This window comes from Canis lupus, chromosome 37 (genome assembly GCF_048164855.1).
Source record: "Canis lupus baileyi chromosome 37, mCanLup2.hap1, whole genome shotgun sequence".
In the NCBI taxonomy this organism is placed as follows: Eukaryota; Metazoa; Chordata; class Mammalia; order Carnivora; family Canidae; genus Canis; species Canis lupus.
The window spans coordinates 16,060,945-16,075,712 of NC_132874.1; the positions used below are offsets into that span (position 1 = coordinate 16,060,945).

At 45.0% G+C, this 14,768-nt stretch overlaps 1 protein-coding gene and 1 long non-coding RNA gene across 6 annotated transcripts; one reads left to right on the forward strand and one right to left on the reverse strand.

Moving 5' to 3' along the window:
* Positions 1-5,701: 5,701 nt before the first annotated feature.
* Positions 5,702-13,353, reverse strand: LOC140626210 (transmembrane protein 14C). Of its 5 annotated transcripts, XM_072813822.1 has the most exons (7): positions 13,195-13,318; positions 12,133-12,192; positions 11,943-12,010; positions 11,547-11,623; positions 10,626-10,727; positions 7,114-7,201; positions 5,702-6,197 (listed from the first exon to the last, which is right to left on the reverse strand). In XM_072813822.1, exons 3-7 carry the CDS (start codon positions 11,963-11,965, stop codon positions 6,143-6,145), a joined length of 345 nt encoding a protein of 114 aa, XP_072669923.1. In that variant the 5' UTR covers positions 11,966-12,010; positions 12,133-12,192; positions 13,195-13,318; the 3' UTR covers positions 5,702-6,142. The 5 variants fall into 5 exon arrangements, with proteins under 5 accessions (XP_072669923.1, XP_072669921.1, XP_072669924.1 ...); XM_072813820.1 differs by lacking the exon at positions 12,133-12,192 and having other exon boundaries at positions 13,195-13,353; XM_072813823.1 differs by lacking the exon at positions 12,133-12,192 and having other exon boundaries at positions 13,200-13,307.
* A 459-nt stretch (positions 13,354-13,812) lies between these two features.
* LOC140625988 (uncharacterized) lies at positions 13,813-14,768 on the forward strand. Its single transcript, XR_012025232.1, has 2 exons — positions 13,813-14,169; positions 14,259-14,768. It is a non-coding gene; the product is annotated as an uncharacterized lncRNA (long non-coding RNA).

Sequence of the window (14,768 nt, forward strand, 5' to 3'; positions counted from 1 at the left end):
TGCTTCAACCAAAAAACTGAATTAAATGAAGGGACATACAACATTCTTGGTTGGGTTGAAGAGTAAATATTTTAAAGCTTTCAATTCCTCCAAAATTTACCTGTAATTCAGTGCAATCGTAACAAAAATCCCAAGTAAATTTTTAAAAATTATAGAGCTAATTCTAGATTTATCTAAAAAGTACATCTTAAGAGTAATAATGACCAGACTTACACTACCAAATATCAAAATATATGTAAATCTACAGTGATTAATACAATTTGGCACTGAGAGAGAAAAACAAATCTATGGAACAGACTAGAAAACTTAGAATGTGTCCCAAATATGGAAATTCAGTACATGGTAAAGGTGGCATTTCAAAGCAATGAGAGGAAGGATACATTACATGAATAAACAACATTGAAGGTAAGGAGTTTTTTAGAAAAATTAATTCAGAAAGAGCTCTAATTTTTTTCCTAAAGATTTTATCTATTTATTCATGAGAAACACAAAGAGAGAGGCAGAGACACAAGCAGAGGGAGAAGCAGGCTCCCTGCCCTGCGAGGAGTCTGATACAGGACTAGATCCCAGAACCCCAGGATCATGACCTGAGCAAAAGGCAGACGTTCAACCACTGAGCTACCCAGGTGCCCCAGAAAGAGCTCTAATTTGCAACATCACACAAAAATAAATTCTAAAGGCAACAAAAATAGAAGCCTAAGAAATAAAACTATAAAAGTACTCGATGAAAATAAGAACAGGGGATCCCTGGTAGCTCAGCGGTTTAGCGCCGCCTTCAGCCCAGGGTGTGATCCTGGAGTCCCCAGATTGAGTCCCACGTTGGGCTCCCTGCATGGAACCTGCTTCTCCCTCTGTCTGTTTCTGCCTCTCTCTCTCTCTCTCTCTCTCTGTGTCTATCATGAATAAATAAAATCATTAAAAAAAAAGAATAAGTGTTTTTTTTTCTTTTACTAGAGAGCCACACACTAAGAAAACAAAAAACAAAAACTAGAACAGCTCACAGAAAAAAATACACATCACTAGTCAGCAAATATATGAAAAATGTTTAATAACTCATTACTAAATAACAATTCGATATTTTTGGCTTAGATTGGGTTGGCAAACTACGGTCAGTGAACTAACTCTGGTCCACTGTGCCTGTTTTTAGACAGCCAGCATGCTAACAATGTTTTTGTTTTCTTTTTTTTTTTTTTTTTTTTTTATTTTATTTATTTATGATAAGCACACAGTGAGAGAGAGAGAGAGGCAGAGACACAGGCAGAGGGAGAAGCAGGCTCCATGCACCGGGAGCCCGACGTGGGACTCGATCCCGGGTCTCCAGGATCGCGCCCTGGGCCAAAGACAGGCGCTAAACCGCTGCGCCACCCAGGGATCCCTGTTTTCAATCAAAATAGTATGGTTGAAAAAAATAAGATTACTCTTTTATGATCTGTGAAAATCATATGAAATTCAAGTTTTAAGGTCCATAAAGTAAACAACAGCCATGCTCGTTTATGTACCATTTATGGCACCTTTTCCTCTACAACAGAACCGAATAGCTAGAACAGAGACAGTGTGGCCCACAAAGCCTAAAATACTTACTATCTGGCCATTTACAGAAAGTTTCCAAAGTCCTAATTTAATCTGCCAAAGAAAAAGTCTGATAAGGGGGGCGCCTGGGTGGCTCAGTGGATTAAACCTCCAATGCTCAGTTTCAACTCAGATTATGATCTCAGGGTCCTGAGAGCAAGCCCTGTGGAGCTCTGCACTGAGCCTGCTTAAGATTCTCTTTCTCCCCCCTGCACCGGCCCCCCCACCCCGACACGCCCGCCCTCCCACTCTCATTCTCTAAAAAACAGTGTGATAAATTACAACATTAGCAAATGTGGGGAAACAAAATCTCATGACCATTACTGCTGAAAGTATAAAGCAATGCAATTCTTCTGAGGACAATTAAAATGTTAAATGCTCATCTGCTTTGACGCAGGTTTTAGGGATATAACATAAACATTCTCGTACATGAGAGCTCCAGAATTTACATAGTAATGTTCCTTCACACAGCATTCTTTTTATAAGCAAAAAGCTTTAAACAAGGTACTTTTCTATCAGTAGCGGAAAGGTGAACTAGACAGTAACATCACACAATTAAAAGCCATTAAAAAGAATTTGGTGGGTCTCTATGTCCAGAAAGAAAAGGGCGTTGTTAAATGTAGTCCAGTGTAGCAAAATGTAGTATTTATCCTGTGCCTTTATGTCAACAATAACCAAAAACGGATACATTTATTTGATAATATATGTGCAGAAAATCATAATATATGCAGGGAATACCTGGACCAATAGAGTACCAATGGTTACCTCTTAAATTGTAAGACTAAAGGTCTAAGATGGGAAGGAAATTTCATTTTACTGAATATCCTGCTTTGCTCATGCTTCTTTATCACAAGCATATCGTGCCTCAATTCTGAACAACCTTGTTAACTACCTACCTACTGTCTAATTTTTATAATTTTGGGAAAAGGACATTAAGAAGCAAGGTAACAGATCTGGCTAGGCAAAAATGTACAGACACTATAAACAAAGTTAAAAGGAAAGCAATAGACTGGGGAAAAACCCCCACAATATACAACAAAGGATTAGCACCATCAAATATAACGAGCTTCCATAAATAAGACACAACTCCAAAAAAAAAAAAAAAAATGAGGACAAAAATGGGGGACACCTGGGTGGCTCAGTGGTTGAGCATCTGCCTTTGGTTCAGGTTGTGATCCTGGGGTCCTGGGATTGAGTCCTGCATCAGGCTCCCCCTAGGGAGCCTACTTCTCTGCCTATGTCTCTGCCTTTCTCATGAATAAATAAAATCTAAAAAAAAAAAAAAAAAAAAGACAAAAATGGATTCAGTCCAAACTATCTGGGCTTAGGATACCAAGGCTTTCTAGTTATGACCTCTGCCTTTCTGTCTCATCTCATCTGCTATTGCCAATCTCACACTCTCTACCCTAGTCATACCAAATGACTTATATTTACCGAACTGTGCCAGACAGTGTCATGCCTCTGAGGCACTTCCTGCAACTTGCAACATTTGTCAATCCTTGTTTACGAATTCCTCATTCTTCAAGGCTTGCCTCAACTACCATCTCTTCTGCGAAGCATTCCTAAACTCCTTAGGAATGGACTCAGTTGACTACTCCCTTTTCTGTGCTCCCCACCCCATGTCTATCTGCCTCTAAGCATTTGTTTCTAAATTGAGGCTGGTAGTTGAGATTTCAGTCTTCTCCACTAGACTCCAGGGAGGCAAGCCACAGCTTGTTCTTTTCCTTCCAGAACCTAGCACAATCTTAGGACATTAAGTACTAGGAAACTGCAAATGGCAGACTTGGCAAGGGGATTACCGAGGCTTCTGGCATTGAAGACCATCCCACCCACCCCAGTGTGTGGGCAGCCTTAAAACTCTCAGAGCTGATTGCTAGGACCAAATAAATAAATTTCCCCCACCTTCAGGGTACCATTATTCAGAGTCTGATGCTAAGGCCCCTCCCCTAGAACTGAATATGGCCAAAATTAGTGCATTTGGCACAGATGACAGATGTAAAACTAGGGCCAACACTTGGTTGACAAACCATATTCATGGAAGCCTGGATGGGTAGCAGCTTTGATGGTCACATGTCACCTGCATACATGCACATGTGGCTGGGCTTGGAGGGAGAAGACAGAAAACACTGATAAGGATCTTTTTTTTTTTTTTTTTTTTTTTTTTTGAGAGACCAAGCAGTGGAGAGGGGCAGAGGGAGAGAGAGAATCTCAAGTAGGCTCCATGCCCAGCACAGAGCTGGGTGTGGTGCGGCTGTTCTCAAAATCCTGAGATCACCACGAGATCATGATTGAGCAGACACTTAACCAACTGAGCCATTCAGGTGACCCGTCAAGGATTATTAAATACATTTAACATTTAAGCATAATACTTTCAGTAGCTATTTATCAAGATGATCACAGAAAGGCTGAAAACCTAAAATGCATCTGATGAATTAAAATAAAATGACTATTGCTTTTTTGTTTAATCTTTTCTAGTACCTCTGCTCTTATAGTTCAGTTGATTCAAACACCTGAGGAACAAGAAGTCAGAACTAACGTTCACTTCTACCTGGTCCTCACACAGCAGGGTTTGGGGGAAAAAAGCATAAAGACAGAAGTCAGGGATGCCTGGGTGGGTCAGCAGTTGAGCGTCTGCTTTGGCTCAGGTTGTGATCCTGGAGTCTTGGGATTGAGTTTCACACTGGGCTCCATGCTTCTCCCTCTGCTTATGTCTACCTCTCTGTCTCTCATGAATAAATAAATAAAATCTTAAAAAAGAAACAAAAAAGACGGAGGTGAGCTCTGTGAACACAGATAATGCACAGACCGCTCTTCTCTGTGCTGAAGAACACCCAGGCCACCTGTGGTGTTCCGGCCTTTGTAACACTAACTATAACCAGTTGTTTTTCTCCTAAACACGTTTCCATAAAAATCAGCTTTTAAAATACCAAAAAGATATAATACAATGTTCTGCCTACTTGATTTTCTTTGTCCATTTTCCTTTTCCTTTCAGACTATATGATACTAATGTTTAAGAAGTTCATAATAATCTGATTCACCAGAGCATGAAGTCATACTACATGCCAATGACCTATTTGTAAATGGATTTGTCCTTTTAATTTAAACCATGAATTTGGTACAACTACATGATAAAAGGTAATTACTGACTCTTCCAGGAACTCTGGAACATTTGAACTTAATCAATTATTTGCAAGTATGTGACATCAAGGACCAACCATCTCCTACCTGGGAGTAGTTATTATTAATAGCATATGCAAGAAAAAGACCTGAAGTCTCAGTAGACCAAACCATTTAATGAGTTACTGCTGTGATGAGGCTAACCAAAAATCTAATTTTGATCCTAGCTGTATTAAGAAAAATATATGGTCTAGAATACACCACCCTGGTCACACCAAACTTACCAAACTTGTGCAGAGCTCCGGGCATTACAGTTTAAGAATAGGCCAAGGCAGTCATGTCAAAACCATGTCACATAAAACAAGGATGAGAAAATCAGGGCTCCTTTCAAGCAATTTAAGAAAACATATAAACTTGATTAATAAGTGTTTGAATTATAAATCCAACCAATACCAGTTAGGGAAAAGGTAAGGAGCAAATAACCCTTTTCTTTTTAAATAGGAGGAAGCTAAAGTGAGTTTAGTTTGAGCAGGAGTTAATAACACTCAATGCTGAAAAGAAAGTGAGAAAAAAAAAGAAAAAAAACAGGAAAAAAAAGGAAAAAAGGAAAAAAAAGGAAAAAAAAAAGAGAAAAAAAAAAGAAAGAAAAAAAAAGAAAGTGAAGTGAAAACGTGTCAATATCCAATTAATGTGTGTAGAGACCAAACCAGGCAATTCAAGTTTCAGAGGCTATTTTAGTTTCAGATTTATAGATTAGTTAATTAACCACATTTTCATTTTTTCTTCCTTTTTTGGTTATAGAGTCCTAATCTTAGAAATCCTAAGGATCATTTTTTAAAACAAGCTTCAGTGCAATGCAAAATCATAAGTAATTTTCCTTGGCCCTTAAATTATTCAAAATTGTTAATTACTAAATAAAATATTAACAGAACACTTTCACATTCCTACAGCTTCCTACTATTCACATCTCATTCTATGTTCTAGACAGCTCTGGCAACACAAAGACACCATGGAAAACATTACTTACAGTAAACTTTATTTTCAATATTTCATTTGACATTCTTTCCAGGTAGATCTGTGCTCTAAAATGAGCCAAAGAACAGAAATCCTAAAGCTCCTAAGAGACTTTTTTCACTGTTCTGAGTAGGGCATGGGGTTTCAGGGCCCTCAATGTTGATACCTAACATTTTACCCCTTGAGGCTTTACCTATAGATACAGAAAGAAGAGACAACATCATGTATAAGAATCAAACTTTATGAGAGTATAAGAAGAAGCTCTCAGGTTACATACCACCCACCTCTTTAAGGTTGTAATGATAATGACTGATTTCTTCTCCTGGAAGTTCAATGTTATTTTTTTGTTTTAAGTAAAATGTCAGAATACTTGTTTCTCTTAATACACTAAAAATAGTAGAAGTTTTAAAATTCTTCATGAGTCCAAGCTGGGACATAGCTACTACTGATGGGGTTTATTCAACACACTAATTCCAAGTTTGGCGACCATCAGCAAACTGTTCAAAAGAAACATAAACAAAAAACATCAGGTAAAGGACAGAACAGGCACTTGACTTTTTTTTCAAGAACCTAAAACTGTAGGTCCTCCACAACTACATGGTGAGGAGATGCCAAGGCACAGCAGGCACAGGTGAACCTCCACTCCTGGAAGTACCAAAGAAATTACGTGCCGAGGGGCAGTCTCACACTCCACTTGCCTTAAAATTGTACATGTGAGTCGAAGTTCCTAATCTAACAGCCGATAATTCAAAGAGATGAGCAAACTGAAGGATGGGAAGACCAAGGTCCCTCCAGGGTCACAGAGCCACATAATGGTAGATTTCCAGCCTCCAATTCACCACTTTTGACCGTGGTCTACACTGACCATAAAGCACAATGCTTGACAGCATCATAACTATGATCAAAGTCAGGTAAGCAATCTTCTTCCAGACAGATGCTTAAAAAATCTGCCCTCAGAGTAACTTCGTTATACTTAATATATATATATATATTTTTTTTTTAAACAATCTGGTTCAAGTTTTATAACCAAACTTAGATAGCAAGGTTTAATCAAAATTCCCTTTTAGCAAAATTTTCAATGAAAGATGCCCACACAGCTAGGAAATATGGAACTCATGCTGAAAGTCACAGAAAGAGCCAGAGTCATGGCTTTGCATGAAGCTCCTTCCACTGTAGGCCGGAGCCAGGATGGACCAGACCACAAATGTGAGAACAGAGTCATGAATACAGTTACTTCGTTTTGGCATTAAGTCAACTACTGTTTCTGCATTTAATCCTGTGTGTGAATTAAATGATTTCAATGATGCCTAGCATCAGGTACGCCAGAACAAGTAAATTCCTGAACATACGAACTATTTGGGACCTTAAACTAAACTCCTCAGTAGTGAAGAACAGCAAGAAAACAGAAAATACCTGGCACCTGCGATTAAGCCCGCAGGCATAAATTTTCCAGAGTGGTAGAACCTCATTCCCATAATGCCAGCCAGGGTTCCAGAGGTAGCTGATGTGAAAGATAAGAAGAATCAAAGATCATTTCGTGTTGTATGCAGGAGAATCAGCCCTACCCCCGTTCAAGGGCCAGACCCCGTCTCACACCATCTCCTTCCCCGGGCTGGGGCAGCGCCACCAGGCTAACACAAACACTGGTACGTAAGGCGCTCAGCGTCCGGACCAAGCGGCCTTCTCGGCCTCACCTTTCACCACTCTTCAGCCAGAGGCTTCCCCCATCTTTTTTTTTTTTTTTTAAAGATTTTATTTATTATTCATGAGATGCACAGAGAGAGAGAGGCAGAGACACAGGCAGAGGGAGAAGCAGGCTCCCTGCAAGGAGCCCAATGCAGGACTCAATCCTGGGACCCCAGGATCACACCCTGGGCTGAAGGCAGACGCTCAATCGCTGAGCCACCCAGGCATCCCAGTCTTCTCCAAATTTGCCATAGGTCTTTTTTTTTCTTCCCTTTTTCCCCCCCTATTTCTTGCTGATGTATTTACGCTGTCTGCTCTTCTACTCAACAGTTGTTAAAATACCTATTATATGCCATGCATTGCACCAGGTGTTAGAGGACAAACTATCATCAAAAAAGGTCTCTAGGGGCACCTGGGTGGCTTAGTCAGTTAAGTGCCTGCCTTCGGCTCAGGGCGTGGTCCCAGGGTCCTGGGATCAAGTCCTGATTAAGGTTCCCTGCTTAGCAAGGAGCCTGCTTCTCCCTCTCTCTCTGCCTGAGATCACACGCATGCTCACTCGCTCTCTCAAATAAATGAAATCTTTTAAAAAATAAAAGGTGTCTAAGCAGGGAATCTAGCCTGTTCAGGAAAGTCAGGAAAGAAATTTGCTGAGGAAGTGAAGATCAAGCCAAGATCTGAAAAGTAGGAGTGAATGAGCTAAAGGGGTAAGAAAGCACATTGCAAATTGAGGGAATAATACACATGGGGCCTTGTGGGGAGAGGAAACTGAAGGCTAAAATACAGCTAGTGCAGAAGAGGGGCCAGACCTCAGAGCATGGACAGTGGTCCTCATCCTCAGAGCAATGAGAAGCCATTATAAGATATCAGGCAGAGGGACACATGAACTGTAAAAACAAAATTCTAGCTTTTGCATGAAGAACAAACTGCAGGGAAACTAGAGCATGTAGGGATACCTATTAATAAACTTCCTCAGGAATGCAGGCAAAATACCAAGATAAATGGGATGAGGATGGTGGCCATGCAGACAGAGAAGGGGACAATTTAGGATATGTGCTGGAGGTTAGTACCAATAGAACTCACTGATGAATGAAATATGAAGATGGAAGAGGAGAGAGCAAGACCCAAATGGATGGAGAACCCTGAAGACCAATGTATGTGAGGACAGAAGTCAGGTTTGGGCAGATGCCTTGAGACAACAGATAAAAGATGTCAAGCACACAACTGTATATATAAGAGTAAAGCCTGGAGGAGAGATCCATCTGTGTATCTATTACCTGTTTCAATTGTAATTTAAGGCCTGGGCTGCAATGAGCCCAGCAAGAGGGTATGAAGATAAAGAGACCCAGATCTTGGGAAGCTTGGGTGGCTCAGCTGGTTAAGCATCCATTCTTGATTGTGGCTCAGATCATGATTTCAGGGTCGTGAGACTGAGCCCCACCTCACAATTCACACTCAGCAGGAATCTGCTTGGGATTCTCTCTCTCCCCCCCTGCTCACATAAGCAGACCGATGTGCTCGCTTGCTCTCAAGTAAGTAATCTTAAACAAACAAACAAAAAATGAGCCAGGTCTTAAGAACTTCAACATTTAATGGCCGAAAAGGAAGATGGGTCAACAAAAAAGAAAAAAAAAAAAAAAAGGAAAATAGAGTGGAAAATGGATTGGTATACTATGCTGAGAAAGTTAACAGGCCAACTCAAATGAGGATTGAAAGATGTACACTGCAGGGGCACCTGGGTAGCTCAGCTGGTTGAGCACCCAACTCTTGATTTTGGTTCAGATCATGATCTCCGGGTCCTGGGATCAAGCCCCATGTCAGGCTCCATGCTCAACAGGGAGTCTCCTTGAGATACTCTCTTCCCTCTCCCTCTGTTCTTTCCCTCACTTGCACGTTTGCTCACTCCAAATCTTAAAAAAATATACACTGGATTCTGAAAAATCCAGGTCACTGGCACAATCAGGGAAAGCTATTTTCATGGACAAAGGAAACAAAAATGGAATGAACAAGTCGAGAAAGTGAGATGAAAGGAAATAAAAACAAATTAACGGATTATTTTAGAGAAGTTTCTACAGAGGAAGAAGGGTGGCAAGTGGAGAAGGAAGTAGGGTCACGAGAGGTCCTGTTCTCTTTAACGGGTGAGAGGACACATGTGAACATGAGGAGGGACCCATCAACAGGGTGGATTCCAAGTAAGAGATGGCATCTTCACCAGTGATAACACTCCAGAAGGTGGAGGAGGAGAGATTCAAAGCCTGGATGGAGGGACAGGCCTTGGAGAGGAGAGAAAAAGCACAGCAGAAGGCATGGACATTGATGGCATACTGCGCCATGTAATGACTGTGTTCTTCAAGTAGGCAGTGAGGTCATTTGCTCATAGTGCAGTCAGAAATGAGAAAAAACAAGTCTGAAAGTCATTCAGGAGCTTGAGTGCAGGAGCTGGGAGGCAGAGCTGAGGGCTGGGCACCTCCCTCTTCCCCAGCACATCCCATCAGCCATTGCTGACCTCTCCCTTCTCAGCCCGTGCCAACTCCTGCAAACCACTGTTAACATGCTTGTTCTCCCCACCACCCTTATAAAGGCCAAAACTATAGGAGTTCTGGCTCTGCGGGTTTGTCGAGACAGTGAGGCCCATATTCCCAGTGCAATGTCTGAAACATGGGTGGAGCTCAATAAAAATGCACCCAAAGCCACCCTGATAAGAAGTAATCTTTCCTTCCTGGTGCTCCTCCCCATCTGTGCTGCTCACAGGGGACTCCGGCAGCCCCACAGACTCATGTTTCAAGTCAGTCAAGGCAAAGGCTCCTTGAAGGCAAGGCCTATGCCACACATTCAGATTAGCGCTAAAGGGCTAATAAATGATTTTCAAATGTGAAAAATGCAATATTGATGCAAACCTAACCCTGACATGTGATCCTCTGGTAATGCTCAAGCATACAGTCTTCAATGGGCAATCATAATGATTAAGAGACATATACTTGCCTTGTACAAGTTTATTATTAATATCGTTGGCTAAATCTAAATTTATGAAGCATGAAAACCTTTCCACATTTTGCACACAGAAAATAAACAGAAACCAGCACAACTTCCCCTACCCCCAATTTTAAAACTTCCCTAGCACTGAACAGTAGTAGTAAAACTGTCTTCTTGCAAAGAACCTGCCACATTCCACCAAACCAGAGCCTTTTGTTAGAGTATCCTGGATACGTAATTATACCAGGGAGACAGTGACACTGACATACCTAGGAAAACCCAAATGTTCCTCGGATCTTGAGACAGCTGATAAGCACCCAGGCCTGCTAAACTACCAAAAAACAGCCCAGCAGCCAGTGATGGGACACTACCTGTGAGGAAGCAAACAGAGTCCTGTGTTATAATGTCAGACACTCATTTCATGAACAGAATTCACCAAATTTCCTTTCCCTACAGAGTAAATTAGGAAAGAGAATTAATCTCAACACAGCTCATAACCAAAGAGCTCCCAAGCATGAAAATGTTTTGGGGAGCTTGCTATTTTACAAAGAAAGTAGTGTAATATCATAAATATTCCTCCTTAATAGACAGATGCTTCCATCTAGGGAGAAAAGGGCTCCTAACCTGGCCTGACTAACCTGCCAAGAGCTAGACTTGTTCATAGGCAGGACCTCAGGCAAATTGCGAGAAAGGAGAGGGCAATAGGGCCAATGAGTTTTTTTTTTTTTTAAATAGTCATAAATAAATAAAATCTTTTTTGGAGAATGGGAATCTGGTGTGTGTCTGTGTGTTGGAGTAGGGATACAGGCTAGAAAGGAGGTAGAAAGACTTAAGTCTAACGAGGAGACTTCAAAAAAGGTTTTTCCTACTTCAAGGGCATGGATGACACTCTGGGGTCAAGGCTGATGTGTGGTGGTCAATGATAACAACAACCTACTACGACCCTGCCCAGCAGCTTTAGATAAAGAAGCCAAGACCAAGTCAGCAGACAAGAAGCCTGACTCCGGTCCACCAGATAACCGAAAAGCAAGTGCAGAAGGAGCTTAAGGGATGCACGAGAAGCCTGCACTCAAGCTAAGGAGCTTAAGGCAAACTTGACTCAAAAAAGACTGCACTCTGGGGACCCTGAGGACTCTCTTTACCAGCAACAATGTGAAAATCTTAAGAGGTTAAATAGCTACACACCGTACCTGCTTTCGCATAGCCAATGATCCCACCAGAAGCAACCAGCGCCGCATAACCAAAGCCAATCCAGTGTATAGGCACTCTGAAAATGAACAAGTAAGAAATCAGTGCCAACCAGGTCTAAAAAAACAAAACAAAAACCAATGACAGAATGGGACTGAAGCATCATCATTCCAGAACAGCCCTATCACTGCACAAATGAAGATAGATCCCAGAGGTTAGGTGACTTGCCCCCTAGGCATGCCAGAGGCTAGGGATTCAAACCCAGGTCCCTGGCCTACATGTCCACCCTCCCATACCCTATGCTGCCCAGCAGTCTACTCGTAGGGCCCTCTCCAGATAAGGAAAGCTCTGGTTTTGAGACGTTCCTGGCTATTTCCCCTCCCATTCACTGTACTTACAGTGGGCCAGAGTCCTTCTGCATCGTTCTCCTTCACTCTGACCAGACAGCAGAGTACGAGGCCTGCACCTGCCGAGGAGGGGCTGGATCAGAGGTGGTTACGAGCACGGCTCTCTAGCACCCAGAAGGAAGCAGGTAGAAGTTCCAGCTCCACCCTGTAGTAGCTAAGAAGTAACGGGCTAGCTCCCAACCTCTCTTAGCTTCCTTCGTTGTACTGTGAGGATAAGTATGGTACAAACTTCCTAGGGCTCCTGTGGGCGTCAAACGGTGCAATAAGTAAAAGTGCTTGGGGGGGGGGGGGCGGGGGGGACTCGGTCAGTGAAGCGTCTGCCTTTGGCCCAGGTCATGAGCCCTGGATCCAGGTTCTGGATCCAGCCCTGCCTCGGGCTCCCTGCTTACTGGAGAGTCTGCTTCTCCTCCTCCCCCTGCTTGTTGTGTTCTATCAAATAAATAAATAAACTCTTAAAAAAAAAGAGAGAGAGAGAGTGTGCTTGGCACATATAAAAGCTGAGCAGACACCAACCGTTCTGGTAATAACCTTCATTCTAACACCACAGGCCTACAGGAGACTCAACAAAAAGCGCTGACCGGCCCCGCCCAGGTAAGGCGTTCACCTTTTCATCAGCTAACCAACTGACTACTGAATCAGAAACTAAGTCTCTCCTGTGCCCTGGATTCACCTATTTTAATTGCCCCCTTTTCCCGCCCTTCCCCAAAGCACCGAATTACTGCAATACTCAACATCTGCAAAGCTTTCGAATCCAAATCACACTTCTTGTTAGACAGAGGCCGGTGAGGGGCTAAAATGCAGGGAAGCCCAGGTCACAACGTGGGACACTTGGCTCGTGGCGAAGTAGGGAATGACTCCTGCTTTATCTCAAAGAAATGCATTTGGTGGCCAGTGAGGGCTCAGCGTGAAAGCAATTCACACTGAAGTTTTTAACTGTGGGGCCAGGGGCGCTTGGAACTGTGCCGGCCAGGAATTCCAAGTAGCACCGAGCTGGAGCGGTAAAATCCCCGGGCAACCATCGCCACCACGCTGCATCTGCAAAGCAGCTGTCCCAGGAGCTCAGGGCTCCTGCAGGATTCACCGCCTATTTTAAGGAAAGCAAAACATGCGCGACGAGAAGGGCGACCATGACGCAGCCTGAAGGCCCTGCCGGACCCGGGGGACGAGCACTGGGCGACAGCAAAGCCCCTTAGCTAACCCCCAAAGGTCTAAGAGGCACAAGATAACATAAACCCCCAAGTACCGAACCGCTGCGCGGCGGCCTGCACCGGGCGACGAGGGCGCGCAGACGTGAGACGCGAGCGACGGTCCCGCCGGAAACGCCGCCGCCCGCTCTGCGTCCCGAGGGCAGGGCGGAACGTGGGGCGGGGCGAGCAGGCAGCCGGGCTCCAGGGGCGGAGTCGCGGCGCGCGCATGCGTCCCGGGAAGGCGAGGCGCAAGGGGTGGGTCTCGGGGGGGGGCGGAGTCGCGGCGCGCGCAGGCGTCCCGGGGAGGCGAGGCGCATGGGGTGGGGCTCGGGGGGGGCGGAGTCGCGGCGCGCGCATGCGTCCCAGAGAGGAGAGGGGCATGGGGCGGGCTCGCGGGGCACAGTGGCGGCGCGCGCATGCGTCCCGGGGAAGCGAGGCGCATGGGGCGGGGCTCGAGGGGCGGAGTCGCGGCGCGCGCATGCGTCTCAGGTAGGCGAGGCGCATGGGGCGGGGCTCGCGGGGCGGAGTCGCGGCGGACGCGCATGCGTCCTGGGGAGGCGAGGCGCTTGGAACGGGGCTCGAGGGGCGGGGTCGCGGCGGGCGCAAAAGCCCCGGGTAGGTGAGGCGCAAGGGGCGGGGCACGAGGGGCGGAGTTTGAGGCGCGCGCATGCGTCCCGGTGCGCGAGGCACATGGGGCGGGGCTTGGGGAGGAGTCGCGGCGCGCGCATGCGCCCCGGGTACGCGAGGCACATGGGGAGGGGTTTGGGGGAGGAGTCGCGCATGCGTCTCGGAGGCGGAGCCGGGTCTGGGGCGGGGACTCGCGCTCCGCCCCCTGAGTCCCGTGGAGTCAGCTCCGACTGGGCTGAGCTAGGAAGTGTGGCTCGCCAGAAACCTCCCTGCAGCCTAGGATTTGAGTCGGGTCTTGCAAGAAGCATCGCGATCTGCGGCACGCTTGAGGGTGGAGGCCACGGTTAAGAGACAAGGGCACCCGAGGATGGGCTCTGAAACACCCTCTAGCCGGCGGGCCTGGGGTAAGCCGGGGGCATGCCCTCCAGGACGACTGTCACTCTGGCAGGTCAGGGGTTTGCCTGCAATGCTGACAGCTGCTTTCTTGCTGCAGAGACGGTGGCCACAAGCCAGACAGTGTGTGACTTGGGGTGTTTACTTGAGCAGCATCTTAAGGGAGGAGAAGAGGTCAGTTAAATCTAATTTCCTGCTACCTCTGTATGCCCCAGGATTCACAAAACGTGATTCTTTTCCCACTGCCGATCTGCTCTCTTCCTTACATTTCCTGCACGATCACTCAGTTGCCACACACCAAAATTTGGGTGTTTATCCTTGACGGCTCTCTCCTTCATCTCCTACAAGAATCGACATAGATAAATCTTAACAGATACAATCCTGAGTGGAAGAAGGAAATTGCAGCTCGTACAGTCTCAAATATAAACTTTCCAGGGGCACCTGGGTGGCTCAGTGGTTGAGCATCTGTCTTCGGCTCAGGTCGTGGTCCTGGGGTCCTGGGATGGAGTCCCACATCAAGCTCCCCGCTGGGAGCCTGCTTCTCCCTCTGCCCGTGTCTCTGCCTCTCCCGGTCTCTCAAGAATAAATAAATAAAATCTTAAAAAAAAAA

Coding starts and splice junctions, on each gene's coding strand:
- LOC140626210 (XM_072813820.1), bottom strand. CDS start 11,965: ATGCAGAAGGACTCTGGCCCACT. Junction 7,202..10,625: donor GAACATTTGGGTTTTCCTAG/GTATGTCAGTGT, acceptor CTTTCACATCAG/CTACCTCTGGAACCCTGGCT. Junction 6,198..7,113: donor GGCTTAATCGCAGGTGCCAG/GTATTTTCTGTT, acceptor TCTTTTGAACAG/TTTGCTGATGGTCGCCAAAC.